The sequence below is a fragment of the Homarus americanus genome, unplaced genomic scaffold (genome assembly GCF_018991925.1).
Source record: "Homarus americanus isolate GMGI-L3 unplaced genomic scaffold, GMGI_Hamer_2.0 scaffold32583, whole genome shotgun sequence".
NCBI lineage: Eukaryota > Metazoa > Arthropoda > Malacostraca > Decapoda > Nephropidae > Homarus > Homarus americanus.
Window position 1 is genome coordinate 36446363 of NW_024713129.1, and position 26033 is coordinate 36472395.

At 40.2% G+C, this 26033-nt stretch overlaps 1 protein-coding gene across 2 annotated transcripts in view; it reads right to left on the reverse strand.

Annotated features, from left to right (window-relative positions):
* Positions 1-3397: 3397 nt before the first annotated feature.
* LOC121869958 overlaps positions 3398-26033 on the reverse strand; it is a 113041-nt gene continuing 90405 nt past the window's right edge. For both annotated transcript variants that reach the window (XM_042371580.1, XM_042371570.1), the window contains exons 5-9: positions 8686-8851; positions 7522-8435; positions 7023-7242; positions 5719-5818; positions 3398-4505 (exon numbers count right to left, since the gene is read on the reverse strand). In XM_042371580.1, the coding sequence (XP_042227514.1) occupies positions 4288-4505; positions 5719-5818; positions 7023-7242; positions 7522-8435; positions 8686-8851 (1618 nt within the window). In that variant the 3' untranslated portion in view covers positions 3398-4287. The remainder of the gene's footprint in view (positions 4506-5718; positions 5819-7022; positions 7243-7521; positions 8436-8685; positions 8852-26033) is intronic.

Consider the following 26033-nt stretch of genomic DNA (forward strand, 5'->3'; position numbering starts at 1 on the left):
TTTTGTGAAAGCCCTTAAGGCCTGTTTCATGTGTGCAAGCAACATTTCTTAATACTTCAAATTTATTGTTGCCTGAGTTTCTAATAATTTCTATATCATGTATAACTTTTATTCCCCAGAGTAGTGTTTTAAGTTCAAGTTAAGAGGTGTGCATATTGGTGTACCATTATTTGTTTGTGTTTGTAGTGTTGGAGGGAATATAAGTGTCTAAATTTTACAGTGTGTCTCATTCATCCCAGTCACAGACGCTATCCTTCCACGGGTCACGGACAATTCATTTTGTTTAGTAGATTTAAGTGTTCGTGTGCTGGTTCGGGATTTTTCTCAAAGGGGCGCTTCCACTGCCATTACCATCTTATAATCTTTAATAAACCCCAAGTCAAGTGAGAAAATAAAGTCCAGTAAATTCCGACCGGTTACATATATATATATATATATATATATATATATATATATATATATATATATATATATATATATATATATGTGTGTGTGTGTGTGTGTGTGTGTGTGTAATATTCAGAAATTTCAGTGTGATGTTTAGAGACGTGAATGCCAATAATGGAGATACTGAGTCATTCAAGGTCGTCTGAGTGATGGTGGCGCTGCCCGTACGTAGTGAGAGCTTTTGGATTGCACCCATATAATATTAAGTATACTCTGGCGACTTAATATGGACGTGAATTATAAATTTAAATGACAGTTATTAAATTAAATAATTATTCTAAATCATTTCCCAGTCTAAATATGTTATGTAAGCCCCAATTAAGCTATTAGTTGTGCGGAAAATAGGTCCCTAGCCAGGTGGACGCCTTGCGGGAACACGCCTGGCTGGCTCAGTCACATAGAGGCGGTCTTATTGACAGGATGCCTGTGTGCATCCAGGGAAATGACCACGTGGTCTTGTCTTCTTTGTGTACGGCATCAGTATTATCAAGTAAGTTTTATTCGATCTCAGACAGGGATTAGATAGGACGGAGGAGAAGTTAACAATAGCTAACAGAGGATATATTGCAGGGATTCTGTAGGGCCCACTCAGTCGAAGTTGAGCTCATCTTGAGCGGTAGGCCCACGCGGTCTTGAATCTATGCAGTCTTGAGCAGTTTGAGGGTTGGAGTACAGCCAGCTGTCTGTGTGGATAATTAACGACGTGGGACCATCGTCCGCCCCCAGTTGACGATCGTTTGAGGTCACCAGATCTCCTCCATCTCGTTTCACACTACCACATATCTTCAGGCAGTTTAGTGAAAACCTCTTACTAACAGGAAAATAGAACCCCCCTTAGCTGAACATATTCAGTCGCTGACTGGCCCCACTCTCTTCCGTTTTCATGGACGTACTGAGTGTAAACTGAGGCTATCTGAGTGAATGAATAGTCACACACTGAGACCAGGTGTCTAGTGGGTACTTAGAGAAACATTTTTATCTCCCTGTAGTATGGGTGTATGCTGAGTTTGTGTGAAGCATGTTACGGGAAATAATTTAAGGTGTGTTTAGAATTTCGTTTAGTCCAGATGTGAGAACAACGCTCCTCATGGTTGATTTTTCACACGTGAGACATAAGAATTCATATCCAAAGTTATTAAGGGCTTGTTAGTGCCTTAAGAAAAATACGTGTACATGCCGATCCTATGTGTGAGGTTAAGGAGCATGTTTCACGGGTATTGGTGGAGAAAAACATTCATGGCTCTTCAGTTCTACAGAAAATACTAACAAAATTAAAACCAGGGAAACCCGCATGCCTGATGGGTCATGAGTGATATTCTCAGGGGTTTTGTAAAATGCCAGCCTCCTTGGCTGGTTAGTAGTTACGCCCTTCGGGTTATTTGGCCAGTTGGGATTTTAGTAGTTGTGGGTCATTCCAGACAGGCGATGATTGATCCACGTGTGTAGCTAATAAGTTCTTACTATGTTTTACCTCAGTTTTCAGGGACTGATATTATTTTGTTAAGTGCCCTTAAGGCCTATTCATGGTGGAATTAATAATTTCTTAATGTTTCATGCCATTTCCCCAGCGCTTGATAGTATTGTTTTCTAATGTTTATGTGCCACTAATTGATGTCAGATAGTGAGGGAACGGTTTTCAGATGAGGTTCCTCCTTTTTGTTGTAAGTAATACCGTTGATTTAGTTCCTTTAATGCATTTAATATTTCTTAATAATTTTGATATCATGTATAACTTTTGTTCCCCAATGTAGTGTCTTAAGCCAGGCTAAGAGGTGCGCATATGTTAGAGTACCATTATTGATTTTGGTTGTAGTGTTGGAGGGAATAGAAGTGTCAAATTTTACAGTGAGTCTCATTCACCCCACTCACAGGTGCTATCTTTCCACGGGTCATGGAGAATTCATTTTTTAGTAAATTGTGTTTGTACTGGTTCGGGTTTTTCTCCAAGGGACGCTTCCACTGCATTTCCATCCGCTAATAATAAAAAACCCTAAATCAAGTGAGAGAATTCCGACCGGTTACACACACACACACACACATATAGGCCTACATATATATATATATATATATATATATATATATACACACATATATATATATATATATATATATATATATATATATATATATATATATATATATATATATATATATATATATATATATATATATATATATATATATATATATATATATATATATTTATAAACATAAGAAAATAAGGAGTCTGCAATAGACCGGTTGCCCTGCCTCCTTTTAAAACTTTTTAGCGTTCCAGCACTTACCACAAAGTTGCTAAGCTTGTTCCACCCGTCCACTACCCTATTTGCGAACCAGTTCCTTCCTGTCTCCCTCCTAAACCTAAACTTATCCAACTTAAATCCGTTGCTACGAGTCCTATCCTGCTCGGATATTATAAGAACTTTATCTATATCTCCTTTATTGATTCCTTTCACCCACTTAAATACTTCTATCATATCTCCCCACACTCTTCGTCTTTCTAGGGAATGCAAGTTTAGTTTTTTTAATCTATTTTAATATGGAAGGTTTCTAAGTCCTGGAATCATTATCGTCATTCTTCGTTGCACCGACTCCAGTGAATTGACATCCATTCTATAATAAGGGCACCAGAACTGAGCAGCATAATCGAGGTGCGGCGTGACTAGCGCAAGATATAGTTGCGATAAGACCTCTGCACTCTTATTACTTACACTTCTAGATATAAAACCTAATACTCTGTTTGCCTTATTTCGAACATTAACGCACTGTTTTCAAGGCGTAGGTCCGGGCTTACAAGTACCCCTAAGTCTCTTTCACAAGTCGACTTCTCTAGTCGCGCGTGTGTGCGTGCGTGTGTGTTTAATAATAATAATGGTAAAATAAAAAGAATAAGAATTAACGGTTTATTGAAAATGGTACAGCAACCAAAGGCTAAAAATATACAATGGGCAGGAATTATTTATTACATACAGTGGCATGGGGGTCAGTTAACAAAAGCTTTCATTACAAAAAGAAAATGAGAGAAGGTGAGAAAACAAATTATTGTTTGCAGTGGATGGACGGGGCAGGTCTCTTGCCCTTCTTTGTAAGGTTAGGTAGGCCACTGAGGCGTTGAACAGCAAACACGTGTTGCAGTAACTCGTTCAAAGGTATTACCATGATAGACCTCACATAATGTCATAGCAATTTGTTCATTACGTGCATCACACTGCCATGGAGACCCCATGTGGTGTCATGGGAACACTGCATGGTGTGGTGTTACAGTACCTCGCTCACTGCCATGTGGTGTTGTGGCACCTTACAGTTAGGTATGAGGGTCCGACCCTCGGCAGCAGCCAAACTTCCCAGCACGGACTGATTAGAGCCTTGCCGCATGGTCAGCAGGAATTATTGGTTCTCATGGACATTTCTCTGTGGGTATCGTAGGAACTTACTGGTGGGTGTGTAAGTTAACTTGGCCACAATGCTCAGCTGTTACTGTTTAGTGTTTATTTCACTGGCTTTAAACACTGCTCCTCGCCGTTGAACACTGATTCCACTCCAATTCCAGACGAAAACGTCACTTTTGGCGGGAATGCTGATATTTAAGTTAAATTAATTCGAACAGTTGGGTAATATGTACCTTTACGGACAAAATTCCGTCGAACTAAATATCTTGCATCTACTTTAGGTTCATATAAGGAGCTAAGGATTTTAAAGTGTATATTGTGGTCAAATTGAGGATTTAGGAATTATTTTTTGAGGGGGATGAAGAAGTTGTTTATTGTTCTTATTGCTGGAGAATATATATGGCCATTTTACAGTTGAGGAAGTTAACTGACCATTTATTGGTTGAGGAAGTCATTTGGTGGAAGTATGAATGGAAGCGTCAGTCGTATTATGTCTCGAGAAGTCGGGCTCTTTTGGATGGAGAAGGTCTCTGCAGAAGCAGTACTTCCTGAGCATGTAGTGCTTAATACAATGACTCTGGTTTCCGTACAAGTTGGTCCTCAACGCCTCCCCCACCATAGTGTAGCTGTTTCCCTGCTTCCTCATTTTCAACTCCAGCATCGCTCCGCCTGAGGCAAAAATGACATTTACTCAGTAACGACAGTCTTATACAGGCTTAGAAGACATGTACTTCACCATCAAAAATCTCACCCATTTAGGTAGCAGGTGCTTTAGTAAGTGTCTCCCAGACAGAGAAGGCTTGAAAAATGCATTTGCTTATTGTTACATATGTCTATGTATTTACGTAATATTAAGTTGTGCATCAGACACCATTGCAAGAGCAGTTTACTATGCAAGGAGAGATGATATAAAAGATTTGCAATATGTACTTTATAATAATTAGTATATTTTTTGCACTGAATGTGAATTATAGATTCTATATAATTTATAATATCTTGTAATCATATAATACCATGTACTTGTATAAAGAAGTTTTGAGTTAACATTTCTAATTGTCGAAGATGTATTGCTTGTTTACGTTGAGGGGCTGCCTTCATCGAGGGGTGAATATAGGGTGTGGGTGTAAGACCAGAAAAGTGATTGTAATCCTATTTCATCCATTGTGTTCCTATATTTTGGTATTAATTTACTCATAAGCATTAGGGGTGAATACTAAGTGATACTTTTGTGAATAGAGGAAGATCCATATTATGGGATTAAGGAAGATAAACTATTAAATTAGTTGGGTCACAGGACCATGCAGTGTTAATGTCTGTACTATTGTTTTACTGTAAATAAAATAAGTATTAGTTGTTACAAGCTGGTGTTACTTTGAATCCTGATTACACAAGTTAATGAAAGGTTTCCTTGGGTGTATTCTCACAATGTAATTATATTAAATGTCATCTTCAACTGTCAGCTGGAGGTAGCAAGGGATTGTCTACAGGATTACGGGATGTCAACGAAAATTTTTATTTTAGAATGTAAGTCTGATTAATGAGCCTAGGAATGGGAGAACTGCTGAAAGAGGATGAATATTCAGTAGTGGCCATTACACTGTGGAGTAAAATCTCCCACTTCATGTGAAGCAAATTTTCCTTAGCTGTGAGAATTGTTGTCTCCGTAAAACACGTTTCCTCATGTGGCGTTGGTTTCCCACTGTAAAGTCAGTTTACGTATCCAATAAAAAGCCCCCCTGTAAATCATGCTTCCCCTTTATGACGCAAATTTCCACCTGTAAAGTAAGTTGCCCCCTGTAAAACAAATTTCGCATCTGTGAAACTAGCCCCAGCTTTGAGGGGACTCGCATCTCGAGGGCATATTACCGGTATAAGGACCTACCTGGCTGTGTCTGGAACTCTAGAACATAAGTAAAGATCTGGAATGCCATCGAGCCTGGCTGAGTTGAGTTACTGGGGGTGACCAGTCGAGCACTCATGACCTGTAATCAGAACATTTGAGACATGTAATTAGAGCATTTAAGATCGGCCTGAAATCAGAGCAGCTAAGACCTACAGGTAGAGCATTTTAGGGCCTGTGATCAGAGCGTTTAAAATATGTAAGTTGAGCGATCAAAATTTGTAGTTAGAACACTCATGACCTATAATACGAAAACTCAGATGTTAAGGAAGACACTCAGGATGTATTGGCAGCAGTGTGTTAGTGTTGTGTTTATGTACATGCAACACATACTCTCTTACAGCGGCAAAACCCTAAGTTTGGCTTAAACAAGTATGCATTTAGGTCATGTGAACTTAGCATCTAGTTGCAAATAGATAGGTACAGTAAATAAGGGCCGGACAGTCAAATCCCCCCTCTCTTTTTCTTATCTCACAATCCTTCATACAACAACAGGAAAATTTCTTCAGTTTTAGAGGAAACGCAGTTTTATTTTGTTTCCGGGGGTTCCAGGGTTATCATCACTTGGGAATAGCTACTTTAATTCTACGTCTTTTTCTGTTTGTAAGGAATATTAGGACAGGACGTATGTATGTATGTATGTATGTATGTAATAAATTAGCTTGATCATACAGAGGAGTGTCTAGACAGAAATTGATGGGTGTTCTTGGCGATGGGTTATATAAATGTGAACACAATTAATATTCCCAGTTTAACATATGTTGAAAAAAGAGTCGCCCACCGCCGTCCATAGCTCACAATAATACATTGGAAGGCTCTCGGCAGTGACTCGTTGTACCAAAGGTGGGTGACCGTGTCAGCCTCCATGCAGACATTCTTGTTGTCTCTCCAGACGAGCATCATTAACTTTTTTTCGATCTTCGTTGCTGAAAAAAAAGACTAACTCACAACTACCACTGATAGAAGGAAGGTAGGAGAGCCTTGCAAGAATAGCTTTTTTTGTGAGTGTTGTTCTATTATCCAGTCCTCAAGTCTTCAGTTTCTAATTTTTACAACTTCCCCCCTTCCATATACTTTTGGCCTTCCTATGGTAACTAACTTTCCGGGGAAAATAAGTTGTTCAATAAAATGATTCCCTCAGACGACATGTTCTGTATCCTCATAGAATAACACAAACATCATCCAGACATAAATTTCTCGTGAAAAACCAAACTTATCTTCTAGATAGTTGCAAACAAAATTACCATTTTATTTTATTTTTAATTCTAAAATAAAAAAATACTAACCTTATCCAGGCGAAGCGGAACACAATCCGAGAATATTTTCATGCTTAAATTAATTTCTATAATGGCCGCCTCGGCGGCAGCGATAACTTTTGGGTCAGCTATACTCGCAGTTATGGACATCTCACACGCACAAAAATTTTCAGGAATGCTCACATCAGAGCAGATTCTGCTCTCTGGCACCTCGAAGAACAGACTCTGACCTCTTCTGGGTGATGCGGGCCTATGAGGTATAAGATGAATTGTTAGAGGCAACCACACATGTTGCAGGTCAGCCTTATTACTATAGTAATTTAAACTCTCAAGTGGAGGATACCTCGTGATATATCATGATAATAACTTAATGATGTGTCTAGTTTGAGAAAACCTAAGTATCTCCATGCTTATTTGCTCTATTAGTTAGTACAGTTTCTCTCAAAACCTATAAGTGAATGTTTATATAGTGAACTGTTAATTTACAAAGATAATTTACGCTTTTCTTATGGTAAAGATGTGGCCTTACCGTCTTGTGTTAGTGACAAAGTCTCCGTTGGCCAGACTTTTAAGTGTCTCGTAGATGTCCAAGTTAGAGGTTAGTCTTTTAGTGTTAGTGATGAGATTTTTCCAGGCAACAGGATACACCTTCTTGAACCAAGGAGGGAACACTGTATAGAAGAACGGAAGTTTCTCTTCCATTCGTCCCATGTATGTGTGGCGGTAAGGGCCATAACGAAGACCATGGTCACTAACGAGGAAGACGACAGTATTGTTCAGATGACCATCATTATGAAGTTGAGTCAGTACCCTTAGCAAGAGGCCATCAACGACCCTAGGCATCCTGAAGTGGTCATGCGTCAAGCTCGAACTCCAAAGAAAGGAGAAATATGGCACATCCCTGCACTCTTCGGCCATGGCCAGTGAGTAATCGTGCAACACCGACATGAGCAGCCTCGGCCCCGCACATACAGGATATTGAAAGCCTCTAAAGGGGTAGATACCATGCCCACCTCTTCGTATGGCCTGTCTGATTGAATGCCATGGATAAAAGTCAACAGGCTCATTATGAAACCCATGATGCTTGTAGGTAAAGATATTCGTCGAGGAAATATCCTCCCCATAGGCGGTCACATAACCTTCACTTGCGAAATCCTTCCACACTAGAGGACAATCGTCGAGATTTTTTATTTTTTTATTTGCGAGACATTCATGTTCGTTTAGCTCTGTGTGGGTATGTCCTACCACCATGGCCAAAGTATTGGGTAGAGTATTTTCACCTATTTTGGTGTAACCTCGAAAATCTAGGCCTCCGAGCTCCTCCGTGAGATACTGGTAAAAGTGAGGCATCTGACGTATGGAGTTGTAGCGAGCAACTCCGTCTATACCCAGCATCAACACACTCAGCTTCTCCGGATGTTCACTGCGACTACCATACTTCTCCTAAAAAGATGTATATATATATTATATATATATATATATATATATATATATATATATATATATATATATATATATATATATATATATATATATATATATATATATATATATATAGCATTGCACTGTCTTATTATCGTCAAAAAGGTTATTAATTGGTCAATTACGTATTTATAAATTCTTCCATTACTTATAATCACATATGGATGCTAAAAGTGTGTGTGTATTTGTGCTTCCAAGAAATGCACAAGACCTTGAATAATCGTCTTTTCTTCTCTATTCTCTTCTGTTGAATGAAGTAGTGAACATTCTGGTAGACCATCGTGTTGTTTCCTTGAGAGGAGTTGTAGCAAGTCACTGCAATCCCGTCTTCTGATATAGGCATTTTATTCTCGACTAAGGGAAGAACCTCCTTCAACCTGTCATGATAATTTTGAAATTCACTTATAATGTTTATTGTTATTACTTATCTTTCTGATGTTAAAAAAGATAGTAGTGGGGTGGATTAATCCAAAATTATACAGAGCTGACAGAAAGTGTGAAATTTGGCATGAAATTACTTCTGCCATCTAGAAACATTTCCAGGGTGGGGACAAGCTGGTGCCCTAGTTTGGCGGCAATTTTGAGCAAATTCAAAAGGGGTGCCTCGATTCCACAGCCCAAACCATAAAATGCCATATCTCAGGAACTACTGGGCCGATTTTGTTGCTCTTAGGCTCGTTTCTTATAATTTTCAGGATGCCTGGTCAATATATCTATGTTTCGGAATGATTTGAGGTCAGGTCACATGATAAGTTAGGTCAAGGTCATTTTTACCCAAAAACACCTATATTGCTCTATCTTTGAAACCGCTGGGCCAAATTTTATGAGATTGGGCTTATTTCTTATAGTTTTGAGGATACCTGATCGATATAATTAGGTATCGGAATAATTCAAGGTTGCCGTCACATGATAATTCAACGTCAAGGCCAAGTTCATTGGCATGGACCAATCATTGTATAGTCTGGCTAAACGAATCAAGTGAAAGTACTCAGAGCATCTTGGTGATGACAAGTATGTTGAGATGATGGAAGGGCTTCATATTGAAATGGTGCTGTAGGAGATCATTGACAAGTGACTTGGGGGCTCAGGGTGAGGTCAAGCTTTGGATGAAGCAGGCTAATTCGGCGTTGAGTGCCTCTCACGTGAAAAAGAACTAGATACCCACACCAAGTGTCCCTTACTGCTCTTCACATATTTAGGGGAAAGGTGTACTCAATGTCACAAGGCCAAGCGGGGTCAACATCGCGAGAATCGTGGTGTGATTCCAGGGTCAAAGCATATCCACCATTCCAATACAGGATCCAGACAATGGATCTCCAACTAATGTACTGCTCAAAATAAGAACATAAGAACATAAGAAATAAGGAGTCTGCAATAGGCCGGCTGGCCTGTGGATGGCAGCTCCTGTCGAGAGTTACTACCACTCTCTATCATACATGAATCTATCCAGCCTCCCTCTGAAACTTTCCAGCGTTCCAGCACTTACTAGAAAGTTGCTAAGCTTGTTCCACTCGTCCACCACCCTATTTGTAAACCAGTTCCTTCCTATCTCCCTCCTAAACCTAAACTTATCCAACTTAAATCCGTTGTTCCGAGTCCTATCCTGCTCGGATATTATAAGAGCTTTATCTATATCACCTTTATTGATTCCTTTCACCCACTTGAATACTTCTTTCATATCTCTCCGCACTCTTCGCCTTTCTAGGGGATGCAAGTTTAGTTTCTTTAACCTATCCTGATATGGAAGGTATATAAGTCCCGGAATCATTTTCGTCATTCTTCGCTGCACCGACTCTAGTGAATTGATTGATATCCATTCTGTAATAAGGGCACCAGAATTCAACCGCATAATCGAGGTGCGGCCTGACTAGCGCAAGATTTAGTTGCAATAAGACCTCTGCACTCTTATTACTTACACTTCTAGATATAAAACCCAATTCTCTGTTTGCCATATTTCGAACATTAACGCACTGTTTTCTAGGCCGTAGGTCTTGGCTTACAAGTACCCCTAGGTCACTTTCACAAGTCGACTTCTCTAGGTTGATGTTGTTAAAGCCTTATACATTGACAGTATTTGTTCTTCCAATATTAAGTACGCTGCACTTGCTGGTGTTGAATTTCATTTGCCATTTTTCAGACCACTCCTGCAGTTTATTTAAATCCTCCTGTAATGCATTTGCATCCTGCCCTGAATTAATCTGCCGCCCTATTTTGGTGTCATCCGGAAACTTGCTTATGTTACTGCTGATCCCAGTATCTAGATCGTTTATGTAGATTATGAACAAGAGTGGGCCTAGTACTGACCCCTGGGGAACCCCACTGGTTACATGACCCCACTCAGATTTAACACCATCTACGCTGACTCTCTGCGTTCTATCGGTGAGCCATGATTTTATCCAATTTAAAACTTTCTCCTCGATACCATGAACCTTAATTTTTCTCAGAATCCTCTGATGCGGTACTCTGTCAAATGCTTTGCTAAAGTCTAAGTAAATAACATAGTAATTTTCGTCATTATCTACTACCTCGAAGACTTTCCTAAAAAATGTCAGCAGATTTGTTAGACAAGATTTTCCCTTTGTAAACCCATGTTAAGAGTCGTAGATTAATTTGCTTTTCTCTAAATGTGATCGGATGTTATCTGCTATAATTGATTCAAGAAATTTCCCCACTACTGACGTCAAACTGATCAGCCGGTAATTTGACGCTGATGCTCTGTCTCCCTTTTTGAATATGGGTACTACACCTTCCTGTTTATGAGGCGGTCCGGTAGTCTGTTCCCTACACTCTTTCAAGACTCGAGGGAAAATTTCATCCGGCCCTGGGGATTTTGTCTTCTTTAGTTTATTAATCTTCTAAAGAACATCCTCTTTTCTGATAGTGATATTCTTTAATTTATCTTCTTCCTTTCCCTTAAATATCAGTTCCACCTCTGGAATTTCATCCCGAATTTCCTCTGTGAAAACTGATAAGAAGTAGCTGTTCAATGCTTTGCTTATTTCTTCACAGCCATTTATCACTTCTCCCCTCCCTGGATTCTCTTGCTATTTTGATTTCATAGTCTCTCTTTGCTTTCCTTACATTTTTCTTAACATTCCTAGATAGTTCATTATACCTATTTCTGAGCTGCTCCTCCTCCCCCCCTTTAATTTCTTATATATTCCTTTCTTTATTCCAATGTCATGTTTAAGTTTTCTGGTCATCCACCTTGGCTCATTCTTATTTGACCTAATTTTTCTGTATGGTATATTTTGTTCTTGTGCTTTATGTAGTATACTAGTGAATATATTATAGTCATGATCAATTGTTGTGTCATCTATGACCTCACCCTTTCCTACTGGTGACTGACGTGATTGTTCCCAGGTGACCTCACCTAGGTACCTTCTTAACCCCTGATAATCCGCCAACCGAAAGTTTGGGACTCTGACCATATTGTCATTGTTTTTCGTTTCCCAATTTAGGGTGAACCTGATTTCTCTGTGATCACTGTTACCTAGTTCTTCCCGTACTGTGATGTCTCTGATAATATTTTCTTTATTTGTTAATACTAGGTCTAATATATTGTCACCTCTAGTAGGTTCTGTAATTAGTTGTTTCAAAATATTTTCCTGTACTGCGTCTAGGAAGTCTTCAGATTCATAGTCACCTACAATGTTGTCCCAGTCAATATTTCTGAAGTTGAAATGGCCGCGAGAGTGAGGAGATCCCAGCATATCCACATCTTGGAAATATTTCTATATGGCAAAAATTAATTTAATGTCAAATTTCACAGCTTCTGACAGCTCTGTATGATTTGGGTGTATTTATGCATAATCCAACGCCACTGTAGGGGACCTCAGGTGTTCACAGTTGGCATATTGGAGAACATTAATTGAAGCCAATGGACTCTGTGAACACCTTCTCCACACACACACACACACACACACACACACACACACACGCTTCCTTCATCCTTTAATTCTCCAAACTTCAGGCCAATTTCACTTACATCCTGTATGTGTAAAGTCCTTGAAAGAGTTGTTCTAAACCGTCTCATGTTTCAAGTCAAAGACAAACTCGCCCCTAATCTGTACGGGTTCATGCCCGGGCGTAGCACACAGACATGCTTTGCAGAATATCTTGTTCACTCAAAAGATAAGACACAAACAGCCTTCATAGACCTTAAATCAGCCTTTGATGTAGCTAATAGAGACATTATACTTGAGCAACTAGCTAATTTTGGCATACAAGGTAACCTCCTGACATGGATAAAGGGTTATCTGTCCAACAGGTATGCCAGAGTTCTGTTTAGGGGAGTTAAAAGTACCAGAATGAGATCATTTGAGCTGGGCACGCCTCAGGGAGGAGTGTTAAGTCCTATGCTCTTTAATATACTGATGCACAAGCTTATTGCTGACATTCCAGTTCAGCCAAACGAAGCCGTAATATGCTATGCTGATGATATCTGCATTATGACACAAACCAAACTCAGGCTCCAAGCCTTGCTGGATGTATTTGCTCGGAGAACTGTTGAATGCGGTCTCATAATATCTGTTGACAAGACGAGGGTCCTCAATCCTCGTCCTGCTCACCCTCTGCCTCTTGACTATAACATTAACAGCATGCCCTTGGAACTATGTAGCTCCTATAAATATCTTGGAATTTGTGTGAATGATGCAAACTTTGTCAGCAACCTTCGTGACAAACTAATGCAGCGCATTAAACCCCTCAGAACCCTTGTTGGCAAGGGCTATGGAATTAACATCACCTATGCTCGTACTTTCTATCTTCACTTCATTCGTTCTGTAGTTGACTATCATGCTCTCCATCTTGTGACTATTCCGCCTAAACAACTCAACAGCCTTGAGGTAGTGCAAAATGAAGCCATGCGCATCATCCTAGGTTGCCCAAAATCAACCAGAATTGTAAACATGAGGAAAGAGCTCGGACTGCCCTCCCTATCTGAGAGGATAGCCCTACTTAATACCATGTTTTGTGTCAAAGTTTTGAAGAACAATAGTTCTCAAACTACAACTCAAACTGAGTTGATGTTCTATCTAAGTAATCCCGACCATCTCGCCAACCTTTCACAAAAGACTCTCTTTGGGGCGTGGCTTCATAAAAGTGTTGCAGATCTCCTGAAACGGAATGTCCCAATCACCCCAGACGAACCTATTAATGCCATTCCTCCTTGGCTGGACATATCAGTTCCTATTAATTACACTCCTGTTGGTAGTAAGCAAATGTTAAACACCGATGTGGTGAGATGTGTCACACTAGAAACTATTAACAGACACATAGAGAGTCTTAAATCAAGTGAATGTTATGCTTTTACTGATGGCTCTGTGCAGACAAACACAGGTAGAACAGGCTGTGCAATTGTAATATATAAAGAAAAAGAGATGATAGTGTCAAACAAACAAAGGCTGAACAACTGGGCCAGCACAACACAAACTGAACTAACTGGAATCTACTTAGCCACAGACTACCTCAAAGAAAATGGAGGTGGGGTGATATTCTGTGACTCTCAAAGTGCTTTGAAATCAATGAACAGCCCGTCAGGCTCTATGTCTAAAGTTGCATGTGATATTAAAAGGAATGTGATAACTGCCAATGAGAACAACTTTCGTATCGAATTTGTGTGGAATCCGTCCCATGTTGGAATCAGGTATCATGACCATGTTGATAGACTGGCCAATGAGGCATGTAAGAAAGAAAATGTTGACCGCGACCTTGGTCTGTCCAATGCTGTAATTAAAAACATTCAAGTCAGAATCATGAACTCTGATCTAGATGAAGTGAGAAATGCAGAGAGACCTGACAGTTGTAGCATTAGTAAATATGACAAATTTTGTAACAAGAGGTACCGGTATGGCCAGCATAAGGACAGAACCAGACAATGTGATGTAGTCGTGGCCAGAATTAGGCTAGGATACAGACACATCTGGCAAGTTAGTAACGCTGTACCCACACCGGAGCACTCAGCATGTAAACTTTGTGATAAACCTTTGAAGCATACACTTGAACACTATATTATTGAATGTGACACTGTCAAAGACTTCAGGCCACCTGACTTACTGTATCTTGAACTATGTAATTACTTCATTGAATCAGGTGTGCTTGAGGACATTCTTGCTGTTTATCCCAAATTTGCTAGCCCACACTGATTAGTCTTCAATTAGAATATGACTCCAATGTATGTGATCCACTGACCTATATATGCTGCTGGTGAATGTGATGTATTTCCTTCTTTGTGTACGAACCTCTGTCCTGCGTGGCAGTGAACAGTGGCATTACCCACATGAATCTGACCTATATATAGTGTCAATGAATATGATGCATTCTTTGTGTACGAACCTCTGTCCTGTATGGCAGTGAAAAGTGACATTACCCACATGAATCTGACCGACGTATATGTATGTATGTGTGCGTGTGTGCATGTATATGTACGTGTACATGTATATGTGTATGTATATACGTATATGTATGTATATGTGTGTGTGTGTGTGTTTACATATATGTATATGTACTGTCAATGAATATGATGCAACTCTTTGTGTACGAACCTCTGTCCTGCATGGCAGTGAACAGTGACATTATCCATATGAACCTGACCTATATACATTTATAGTTGTTAATGAATATGATGTATTTCTTTGTGTGTGAACCTCTGTCCTGGGTGACAGTGAGAAGTGATACCACCCTCAGTGTCAAGACCTGACTGAATTACTCAGAATAGGCAAACTGTACTACAAGCTCTGCCAATAAATTTGTTAAACTAAAAAAAACTCCTTCATCCTTCATAGGTTAAGGACGTGTGTAGTCGGCGCTGCGTCAGCGGCCGTGGTCTCTTGACGATGGAGACAGCTGCCAGCCCGGTCTGTCTGGCCTTCACCTTCCCCGTCTCCTCCTCCCATCTAGGTTTATCAACATCCTCCCACCAACAGTACAGTGCAAAGATTGACGATCAACCGAAGAGTGATAAACAAAAGTGACAATTTCAACTTGAAAGAATGAAACAACTGTTAGAGTGACAATCGTGCTTCGGGTCAAGGTTGACCTGACCTGGACCTGACACACCCAGGATCCAGCACCAACACTGGACATAAGAACATAAGAATGGAGGAAACTGCAGCGGGCCTATTGGCCCATACTGGGCAGTCCCGTTTATACCCAACCCCTATTGCTCATATGAGCATCCAACCTATGTTTGAAGCAATTCAGCGTATTCGAGTTAATGATGATATTTGGTAACTTGTTCCATTCATCCACTACTCTGTTTCCAAACCAGTGTTTACCTATTTCACGCCTAAATCTAAATTTGTCTAATTTAAAACCATTGTTACGAGTTCACTCCTGGTTGGATAATTTGAGTAACTTTGTAATGTCCCCTTTGTTTAGCCCTGCCTTCCACTTATACACCTCTATCAGGTCGCCCCTCGCTCTAAGTCTCTCAAGGGAGTGCAAATTAAAATGCTTTAACCTGTCTCTATACTCAAGGTTCCTAATGCCCGGGATTAGTCTTGTCATTCTCCTCTGAATTCTTTCCAAGGATTCTATATCCATTCTGTAATACGGTGACCAGAACTGAACTGCGTAATCCAGGTGTGGTCTCACAAGAGCAAGATACAGTTTTAGGATGACCTCGCTAGTCTTGTAACTAACACTCCTTTGTATGAACCCAAGTACTTTATTAGCCTTGTTACGAGCAAAAACACATTGTTTACTTGGCTTAAGGTTCCTACTTATCATTACTCCTAAATCTCTCTCGCAGTCGGATTTCTCCATGGCATCGTTGTTCATCTGGTATCTGGTTTCCCTGTTTACATCTCCTATACTGAGTACTTTTACATTTGTCGACGTTGAATTTCATCTGCCATTTTTCAGACCATTCGAAAAATTTGTTTAGATCTTCCTGTAGTTTTTTGCCGAGTCCTCGTCAGATTTGATAACACGTCCTATTTTAGTGTCATCAGCAAATTTACTTATGTTGCTGTCTATGCCGATATCTATGTCGTTTATGTATATAATAAACAATAATGGTCCAAATACTGAGCCTTGGGGAACTCCACTTGTGAAGACGCTCCAATGGGACTTAGTGCCGTTAATGCTCACTCGCTGTTTCCTGTCCTGTAACCACGCCCTAATCCATTTAAGGATGTCACCTTTGATGCCATGAGCTTCTACCTTTCTAATTAGTCTTTCGTGGGGGACTCTGTCGAAGGCTTTGCTAAAGTCGAGATATACCACATCATAATTGTGCCCCTCGTCCATCGATTCGAAAACTGATGAAAAGAATGTTAATAGATTAGTTAGGCAAGAACGTCCGCTTGTGAAGCAATGCTGGGAATCATTGATCAATCGGTGCTTCTCCAGGTGATTTCGAATAGAGTTTCAAATGATTGCTTCCAGTAATTTGCCTACTATTGATGTTAGACTGATTGGGCGGTAGTTAGAGGATAGTGATCTATCGCCCTTCTTGAAAATCGGTATTACATTCGCTATCCTCCAGGATTCTGGTGCTACACCTGTTTTTTAGGACATGTTAAACAACTTTGCTAAGGGCATACTAAGCTCTTCCTTACATTCCTTTAATACTCTGGCAAATATCTCATCGGGACCAGGTGACTTATTAGGCTTTAATTTGTCTATTTGCTTACTAACATCGTTACTAGTCACTACTATCTCACTTAATTTGTTTTCTTCACTATCTCTGAATAGAGTCGGTGCCTCGGGTATCATGTTTAAATTTTCGGTGGTGAAAACTGTTGAAAAATATTTATTCAAATTATTGCTCATTTCTCCATCGTTATCAGTGAGCTCGCCGGAGTCTGACCGTATTGGTCCAATCTTTTCTCGTGTTTTAGTTTGATACATTTGGTAGAATCCTTTGGGGTTTGTCTTCGCCTCCCTTGCTATCCTTACCTCATTATTCCTCTTTGCTTTCCTTATCTCGGTTTTAACCCTACTCGCCAATACCCTATAATAGTCCCGGAGGTGAATTTCGCCACGATTTATCCTTCTACCTATAGCCTTCCTTTGGCCAATGATGTTCTGTAAATAATTATTTATCCATTTAGGGTCATTGTTGTCTGATCTGAGTTTTTTGTATGGTATGTTCTGCCTTTGTGCATTAAGTAACTCACTATTTAAATTGTCGTGGAACTCGGCAATCTCAGATCTCGTTATCAGGTCGGTGTCATCTGTCAGGTTCACGGCCAAGGGCGACACCCCCTCTCTCAGCTGCCTCTTTAAACTGTCAAAGTTTGCCCTTCTGAAAACTGGTACTTTAGTGGAATTTTCCTTACGTCTGCCCTGAAAATCTAACTGGAATCGAATTTCTTTGTGATCGCTGTTTGCAAGTTCGTTCCCTACCTCGACATTGCTAATGAGGTTTTCTCTGTTCGACAGAACTAAATCCAGTATATTATTACCCCGTGTGGGTTCGGTTATATGTTGACTTAGGAAACAGTCCTGGATAGTCTCGAGAAAATCCTCTGATTCTGAGTTGCCCGTAAGGTCAGTCCAATCTATTTGGCCAAGGTTAAAGTCGCCTACTATACAGACTTTGTTGTGTATGGAAGCCCTGCGCATTTCATCCCAGATAAGTCGCTCATTGACGCTATCAAGATTGGGGGGTCTATATATTACTCTTGTGATTAATTTTTCCCGACCGTCGCTGAATTCTATCCAAATTGTTTCTGTATTCCTCTCAGTTTTTATTTCCTTATTTATTTCACACTTCAGATTATCCATAACATAGATTGCTACTCCGCCTCCTTTCCTGGTCTGCCTATCGGTATGGAACAGTTTGTAACCCCCAATTTGGTATTCGACTGGTAATTCACGTGTGTCTAGGTTGATCCATGTTTCAGTGAATGCAATTATATCGATTTCTTCGGTACATACCAAGGCCCTAATATCATCCATTTTGTTTCTCATACTTCTACTGTTCGCGTAGTATACATTTAAGTTAGTCTTGTTCTAAGTCCTCCCCTTACCGCGTTTAGTTTTAAACTCCCTGTCTAATTTAGTTTTGTCATCATTCCTAACACTATTTCCCTGTAATCTTTCGCCTTGTTTACCCGCTCCCACTGCAGTCTCCTCCACCCCCAACATAAGAACATAAGAAAATAAGGAGTCTGCAATAGGCCGGTTGGCCTGTGCATGGCAGCTCCTGTCGAGAGTTACTACCACTCTCTATCATCCATGAATCTATCTAGCCTCCTTTTGAAACTTTCCAGAGTTCCCGCACGTACTACAAAGTTGCTAAGCTTGTTCCACTCGTCCACCACCCTATTTGTGAACCAGTTTCTTCATATCTCCCTCCTAAACCTAAACTTATCCAACTTGAATCCGTTGCTCCGAGTCCTATAATAAGGGCACCAGAACTGAACCGCATAATCGAGGTGCGGCCTGACTAGCGCAAGATATAGTTGCAATAAGACCTCTGCACTCTTGTTACTTACACTTCTAGATATAAAACCCAAGAAAGACTCTAAACTACATCAGGAAAGAAATGAGGACTCCCTACTTCACCCAGGTGAGGAACTATGAATTCCTAACTACATCATTTGAAGAACAAGAACCATCTCCAACACACTGTGTGAGCTGGAGGACCTACCCGGACCACGTGGTACATTTGCAGCTTTAGTGAGGTAGTGGCTTAGCAGCCAGGTACAACGGCCATCAGGACAGTGGGAAGGACTTTGTTGGCGCCGACATAAGGTCACAAGAATGTCTACAGACCAGCTCCTACAGTACCAGATCTAAAGTTAATCTACATGTTGACTCTATGTTTCTTATGTTTTTGTATTGAAAGCTTTTGTCAATCAAGTGACCCACTCCCCGATTTCACCATATGTAACTTTTCAGCTCTGTTCATTGGACATTTTCAGCCTTTGGGCTGCCATGTTAGCTTAATAAACCGTTAATTATTATTATTATTTGTTTTGTACACACACACACACACACACACACACACACACACACACACACACACACACACACTTCGTCTTCAGTTCCCATGGAGTGAAAACAAACTAGGCCACTGCTTAGCACATTAGGCGTGGTCATTTTGTATCATAAATGGAGCTGCCAGGCCGGTCTGTCGCCCCCCCCACATCCCCATCTCCTCCTCCCTACCTGGATTTATCAACATCCTCCCACCAAAAAGTCAGTGCAAAGATTGATGATAAACCCACGACTGATATAAAAAGGTGACAATTTCAAATCATAAAGAATGAAAACAAGTAGTCACAGCCCATGTAAGCCTCGCTGCCTACCAGGGGTGGATCAAATATAATTGTATTTGTATTTTAACTGTATTTAAATACATTTTCAATGTATTTGTATTTTGGCACCCAGAAGAAAAAGTATTTTGTATTTGTATTTGTCTTTCGACACTTGTTAGTGTTACAGGCAGTAGGCTAGTTTAAGGCTACTGCCTTTTGCCTCTTCCATAAACAAAGTAAAATTTGATATTTTGTATTTCTACTTACAGACAATTTGTGAGGACGAAAACACTTGAATTCGTTTTATTTTTGTAATTTTGTTTATTTTTATTACTGCTATTGTTATCTGCAAGCAGTAACGTTGAACATTCTAAATCTGTTATGCATCTTTTCCCTCTTGTTTTGAATTTAAATGCCGCACCACTTTTCCGTCGACGCTCGGTCTGACTCGCTGTCGCTGAGTTAGATCACAGGCTCAGATCGAGCGTCAAGGTCAATCTGGGCAGTTTGTGGAACGACATACAGCTGTGAACATCGCTACAGCATATGAGGAAATTGTCATGAAATTAGGAATTCGTGGCAAGGTGAGGAGGGTGGTTGCCGACAATGCCTCGTCAATGGTGAGAGCATTTGATGTCTGTCTGCCAGGATTATATGGAGACAAAATAAGGAGTGAAAGTAGTGGTGAAAATGAAAATAAAGATGCTCTTGACATTTTGGAAGAAGAACTTGATCTGGATGAAGTGCTTGCCCTTCTTCCACCAGAGCGGTCCAATTGCTTTGCCCACACACAGCAACTGTGCATAAGAGATGCCTTCAATGATCCCAGTGTCAGAAATAGTGCAGTTGCAACTGTGATACACAAGTGCTACAGTATTGTGGATGCAATACGTCGATCTACTGTGGCTGCACCGTTCTTGGAAAAGATTGGGGTTGCACTGCAAGCCGCCAACGCTACTAGATGGAACTCTCAGTTGACAATGATTAAGTCAGTTCTCAAGGACACCAGCGGTGTCAACTCAGCCATTCGTCTTCTAGTAACAAAAAAGACTGTAGAGGAGTTGAAGGGAATGGAAATGACAATGTTGAAAGAAGTGGTACAAGTTTTGGAACCATTCCAAGAGGCGATGTCGCAAGTAGAAGGAGAAAACATAGTTACACTTTCTTGCATCACAACAGTTGTATTTGGTCTTGAGCACAGCCTCAAACTGTTCATTGAAAATAAACCGCTCTACTGCTTTAAGTTGGCAAATGCACTACAGTCATCTGTCAAAAAGAGGTTGTATCCATTTCTGGAGAGGATTGATGTCATTGCCGCAGCTGCCATGGACCCCAGGTTCAAGTTGGCGTGGATTCCATGTGAGGAACTGCAGAAGGAAAAAATTTCGAAGATTGTGGACTTAATTATTGCTGAGTCTACCAAGGACTACAAGGAGAAGGTGCAGAAGGAAGAAATTCAAGAGAATGAGCTTCCCATGAGCATCAACCAAGACAAAGGTGGCATAATTGCCAAACGACCTCGTCTCTTTGCCTACATGCCTCCACCTGGGCCATCCATGGCAAGCCCGTCAACAAGACGGAGCTTGAAACGTACCTAGAGGAAGATGTTCTTCCTTTTGACATCAACCCACTGAAGTATTGGCGTGTTATACAAAGCTTCAAAATTTTGAGGCACTTTACCAAGAGCATTCTAGGCTGCTGTGCAACGTCGGCACCTTCTGAGAGAGTGTTTAGCATAGCTGGTAATTTTTACAATCCTGAGCGAGCTAAGTTGAGCCCAGAAATCTTCCGGGCATTAATGATGATAAAATGTAATTCTGATATGTAGGTATTGGGTTTATATTTTTGAACTTGGAAATAAAAGTATTTGTATTTGTATTTTTACATCTTAATTTCAGAAGTATTTGTATTTATATTTGTTTGTTTTTTTAATTAAGAAATAAAAGTATTTGTATTTGTATCTTTGCATCATAATGTCACAAGTATTTGTATTTGTATTTGACCGCTAAAAATCAGTATTTGATCCAACCCTGCTGCCTACCCACCACCACCTTACAAACACCAGACGCCAACTGAGGACTCGGAGTCACATCAGGAGAGAGATATGAGGACTCTCAACTCCACCAGCCAACAACTTAGGACTCCTATGCTCCTCCCAGGTGAGAAATGAGAATTCCTAACTACATCAAATGAGGAACAAGAATTTTCTCCACCACCCCGTGTGAGCCGAAGGACCTACTAGGGCCCAGATACACTAATGTCTGACTTAATTCTGCTGGGATAGCTCACTTAGCTCAAAATCTTAAGTAAGGGCTAAGTGAAAACGAAAGCTCGCATGCTGAAACCGAACTTACGATTGTCGCAGGCAAGACAGTTGTGGCTAACGCCTGGGGTTTTAATCACCCTTACAACCAGAGTTTTAACAAATATGACACTGCATTGCAAAGCTCGACAAGGAAGTGTGGCCGTAAAATGAACTAATTCCAATATTATAGGTTAATTTTACCGCCACACCTCCCTATCAAGCACTGTAGTGCGGTGTCCTTCGTGACGATTTTATCATTGCGGATGGACGCTATGAAGCAATAGTACGACACTTGAAACGCACATGGGAGGCCACATTCACCATATTGCTATGGCCACACAGTATTAACTGTGAATCAACAAAATCACAACTTAGGTTTGTTTTTTCCTGTATTTTCTATTTATGTATTTACTTTCTCTTCTTTATTCTGCAATTATATTTATTGTTTATTTTCCTACTTTCAATCAGTCATATTCTGCTCGTTCTTTATGTAATATCTCATACCTTCTGTGTTCGTACTATGAGGAGTATGATGTGTGTGTGAGGGGGGCGGGGGGAAATGGGGGGAGTAACCTTTATGCACCCGAATATGTGTAAACAAAAGAAGTTGGCGAAGGTACGAAGCTCCAATCGTACAAATTTTATTTTAAAGAAAAATAATGAATATTGCATTTAAAATACCTTTCCGGTACATTACATGATAAAAATTCATAAATGACTGCACGCTACGCTAAAAACAGTATTGCCGAAGTGAACACAGAACCGGTTGGTTCACTTAAGAAAACTCAGGAGTAGACTTAAGTTTCCAAAATCCCAGACTCTAGCACACTTAACTTGTATTGTGCATATGGTCTTAGCGAAGAGACTTGATTTAATTGCGCAAGCAGAGAATTAAGTGCGCCAGCAGAGAGTTAAGTAACTTAACTATGTTAGTGCATCCAGACCCAGACTACATGATGGGTGGGGGAAATAAGTGCAGGCTGTCACAACTGAGAGGGAGGCTCCCTCGCTCTGAGTTCTGTCAGGAGACAGGACTGTCCTTAGCACCATTATATGACCGAACCATAGGAAGGACTGAGTTGACGCCACTATCAAGTCAAAGGGCAGTTCATAGGACTGGGTCCCCCCTACCTGACTTGTAGTTAATTTGTATGTTCACTTCATGTTTCTTATATTTTTGTACTGACACCTTTTGTTAATGAAGTGACCCAGTCCTCAGTTTCATTATATGTAACTTTTATCATCTCTGTTTGTTAAATATTTTCAGCCTTTTGACTGCCATATTCTATTAATAAACCGTTAATAATAATCATTTATTATTATTACTCACACACACACACACACACACACACACACACACACACACACACACACGCGCGCGCGCGCGCGCAATTGTGTCCTGACCACTGGAGAGTCCGGACCAATAGGTGCTGCTCCGGCAGTTGGCAGGGCTAACCGTTTGCCGGACTCCAACTCCCACCCCTCCTCCCCACCACGATATCACCAAATTCTCGCTAAAAACGACTCCGTATTTCGTTTCGGAAAAGAATGGAAACGTATTGAACAGTGTCCAAAGCCAGTGAAATCAATGCTAAACAGTAACAACTGAGAGTCGTGGCCAAGGAACCTTCACACCCACTAGAAAGGTCCTAGGATACCCAAGGAGAAACGTCCAAGGGAACCAACCACACTTGCTGACCATGCGACAAAGAGCTAATCATTCCACGCTGGAATATCGAAGGTCGGAAGTTCGCGTCTAACTGTGAGGTGCCCCACACAACATGGTAGTGAACGAGGTATTGTGACACCACGTGGTGTACCCTTGGCACTGCTACGAGACGTAATGAACAAGTTGCTACAACATCATCTGGGGTTCCTCTTGACACCACCTAAGAATGAGTTACTGCAGCACAACGTGAGGTTCCTCATGCCAACACCTGTGAATGCACACCTACACCAAGTGAGGTCCCTGATGACAACATCTATGTATTGGTTAATACACTACGTGTTTGCTGTTCAATGCTTCAGCGCCCCCTACATGACTTCACACAGAATGACAAGAGACCTGTCCCTGTCACTGTACACCAGATTTTGCATGTTTATTATGCTCATGTTCTTTTTTTTTGTAATGAAAGCTTTTGCTGAACATCCCCTCCCCCTGATGTCACTATATAGTATGTAATAAGTCAATTCTGCTTTATTATTATTATTATTATTATTATTATTATTATTATTATTATTATTATTATTATTATTATTATTATTATTATTATTATTATTATTATTATTATTATTATTATTATTATTATTATTATTATTATTATTATTATTATTATTATTATTATTATTATTACTATTATTATTATTATTATTATAATTATTATTATTATTATTATCATTATTATTATTACATACATACATACATACATACATACATACATACATACATACATCATGACAAATCTGAAGCCTTGTTAAAATCGGGTCATACACAATAATGGACCAGTTTCATTCACACACACATAACCTATTCATATTATAATCCACCTATTGGACACACAGGATCATACCATAAAATTTTAACCACCAGGTGTAGGAATTTTATACCATAAGGGAACAGTAATTCAACAAGTGGTACGTTACATGTACACGGCGACACTTGGAGACGGAATGGGGTTGTTTGATAGTAAAAAATTAAATTTAAAACCAAATATCAGCTCCATAACTCCCAAAAATATCTGACAAATCGCCCGAACAGGCAAGAAAACTAAAAGACTGAGTCAAAACAAACACCAAAGTAAAATTGAGAAACACTTTTTTTTTTACACATTTTACACCTCAGGGGCCGCATGCTCAAAAGCATTTACGGGAGTGTATTGAATTGAAACAGTTTATTTAGCCAAAAAAACACAGATACAGAGTCGATAATAATAACAATAATAACATGGCTGAGCCAAATGAGAACCTGAGCTCTGTATCTCTTTGTTTACCCCGTAACTGGACTTACAGTCTCCGATCGGTATACTCAAAACAAGTATTTGGCAGAGGACTCTGTAAGTGAGTCCTTAACATACAGGAAGAAGAAGAGAGAAAGAAAAATGCTAGTGACAGGGGGGAAGGAGGTTCAGAGGAAGAATAAAGGGAGGATGGAAGTGAATTTTAGAAGGAGAGAACAGGTGCAGTGGCTAAACACCGCTTGCGTGAGGGGGTAGGCAAAATGCCCTGAGGGTGCAACAACAACAACAATCAGGACGAGGCAGAGGGAGGGCGGGAGCAGGTCCGAGCAAGCAAAGGGCCAACGCGGGTGTTCTGATTGTCGTCTTAGCTCGGGCAGTGTTGGCAGAGCGTAGGAAGAACCGTCCCGCCACGGCGGCGGCGCAAGCCGAGAAACGCAGGTGGACGGACGCACAGGCACACACGATCAAAGTAAACAGAGAAGGTGAAAATATAGAAATTTTGCTAGTCGTAGGGTTGTTTGGATAAAGATGAAGGTAAAGTCTTTGAGCTATGTCAAAGAGGAACGGAGCGAGTTGGAGGAAGGGTTTTTGAATCTTTGAGCTTGAAATGTCAAAGTATTCATAGTAAGGAAGGATGAGCGTATCGTAGGAGAGTTTTTAGTAATAGCAGCAGACAGATTTGAGCTTTTTTGTCAAATTATGAACGGAGACGAGAATGAGATATAGGTTGAGTGGTTTCAGTCTTGAGTTAGGTCGATTTTATTGAGAATTGGATGTCACAGACGTTGGGTATGTTTGATTTGTTCTGAGAGTTGTGGGTCTTTTAGCTATGTCAGAGAGAAATGGAGAGAGTTGGAGGAAGAGTTTTGAATCTTTGAGTTTGAAATGTCAAAGTATTCGTAGTGAGGAAGGATGAGTGTATCGTAGGAGAGTTGTTTAGTAATGGCAGGAGGCAGATTTGAGCTATGTCAAATTGTGAACGGAGATGAGAGTGAGATATAGGTTGTTAGGTTTCAGTCTTGAGTTAGGTCGATTTTGGTAAGGTGGCTTTGTCTGGCGGGGGGGGGATGTTGTGTTTGGAGAT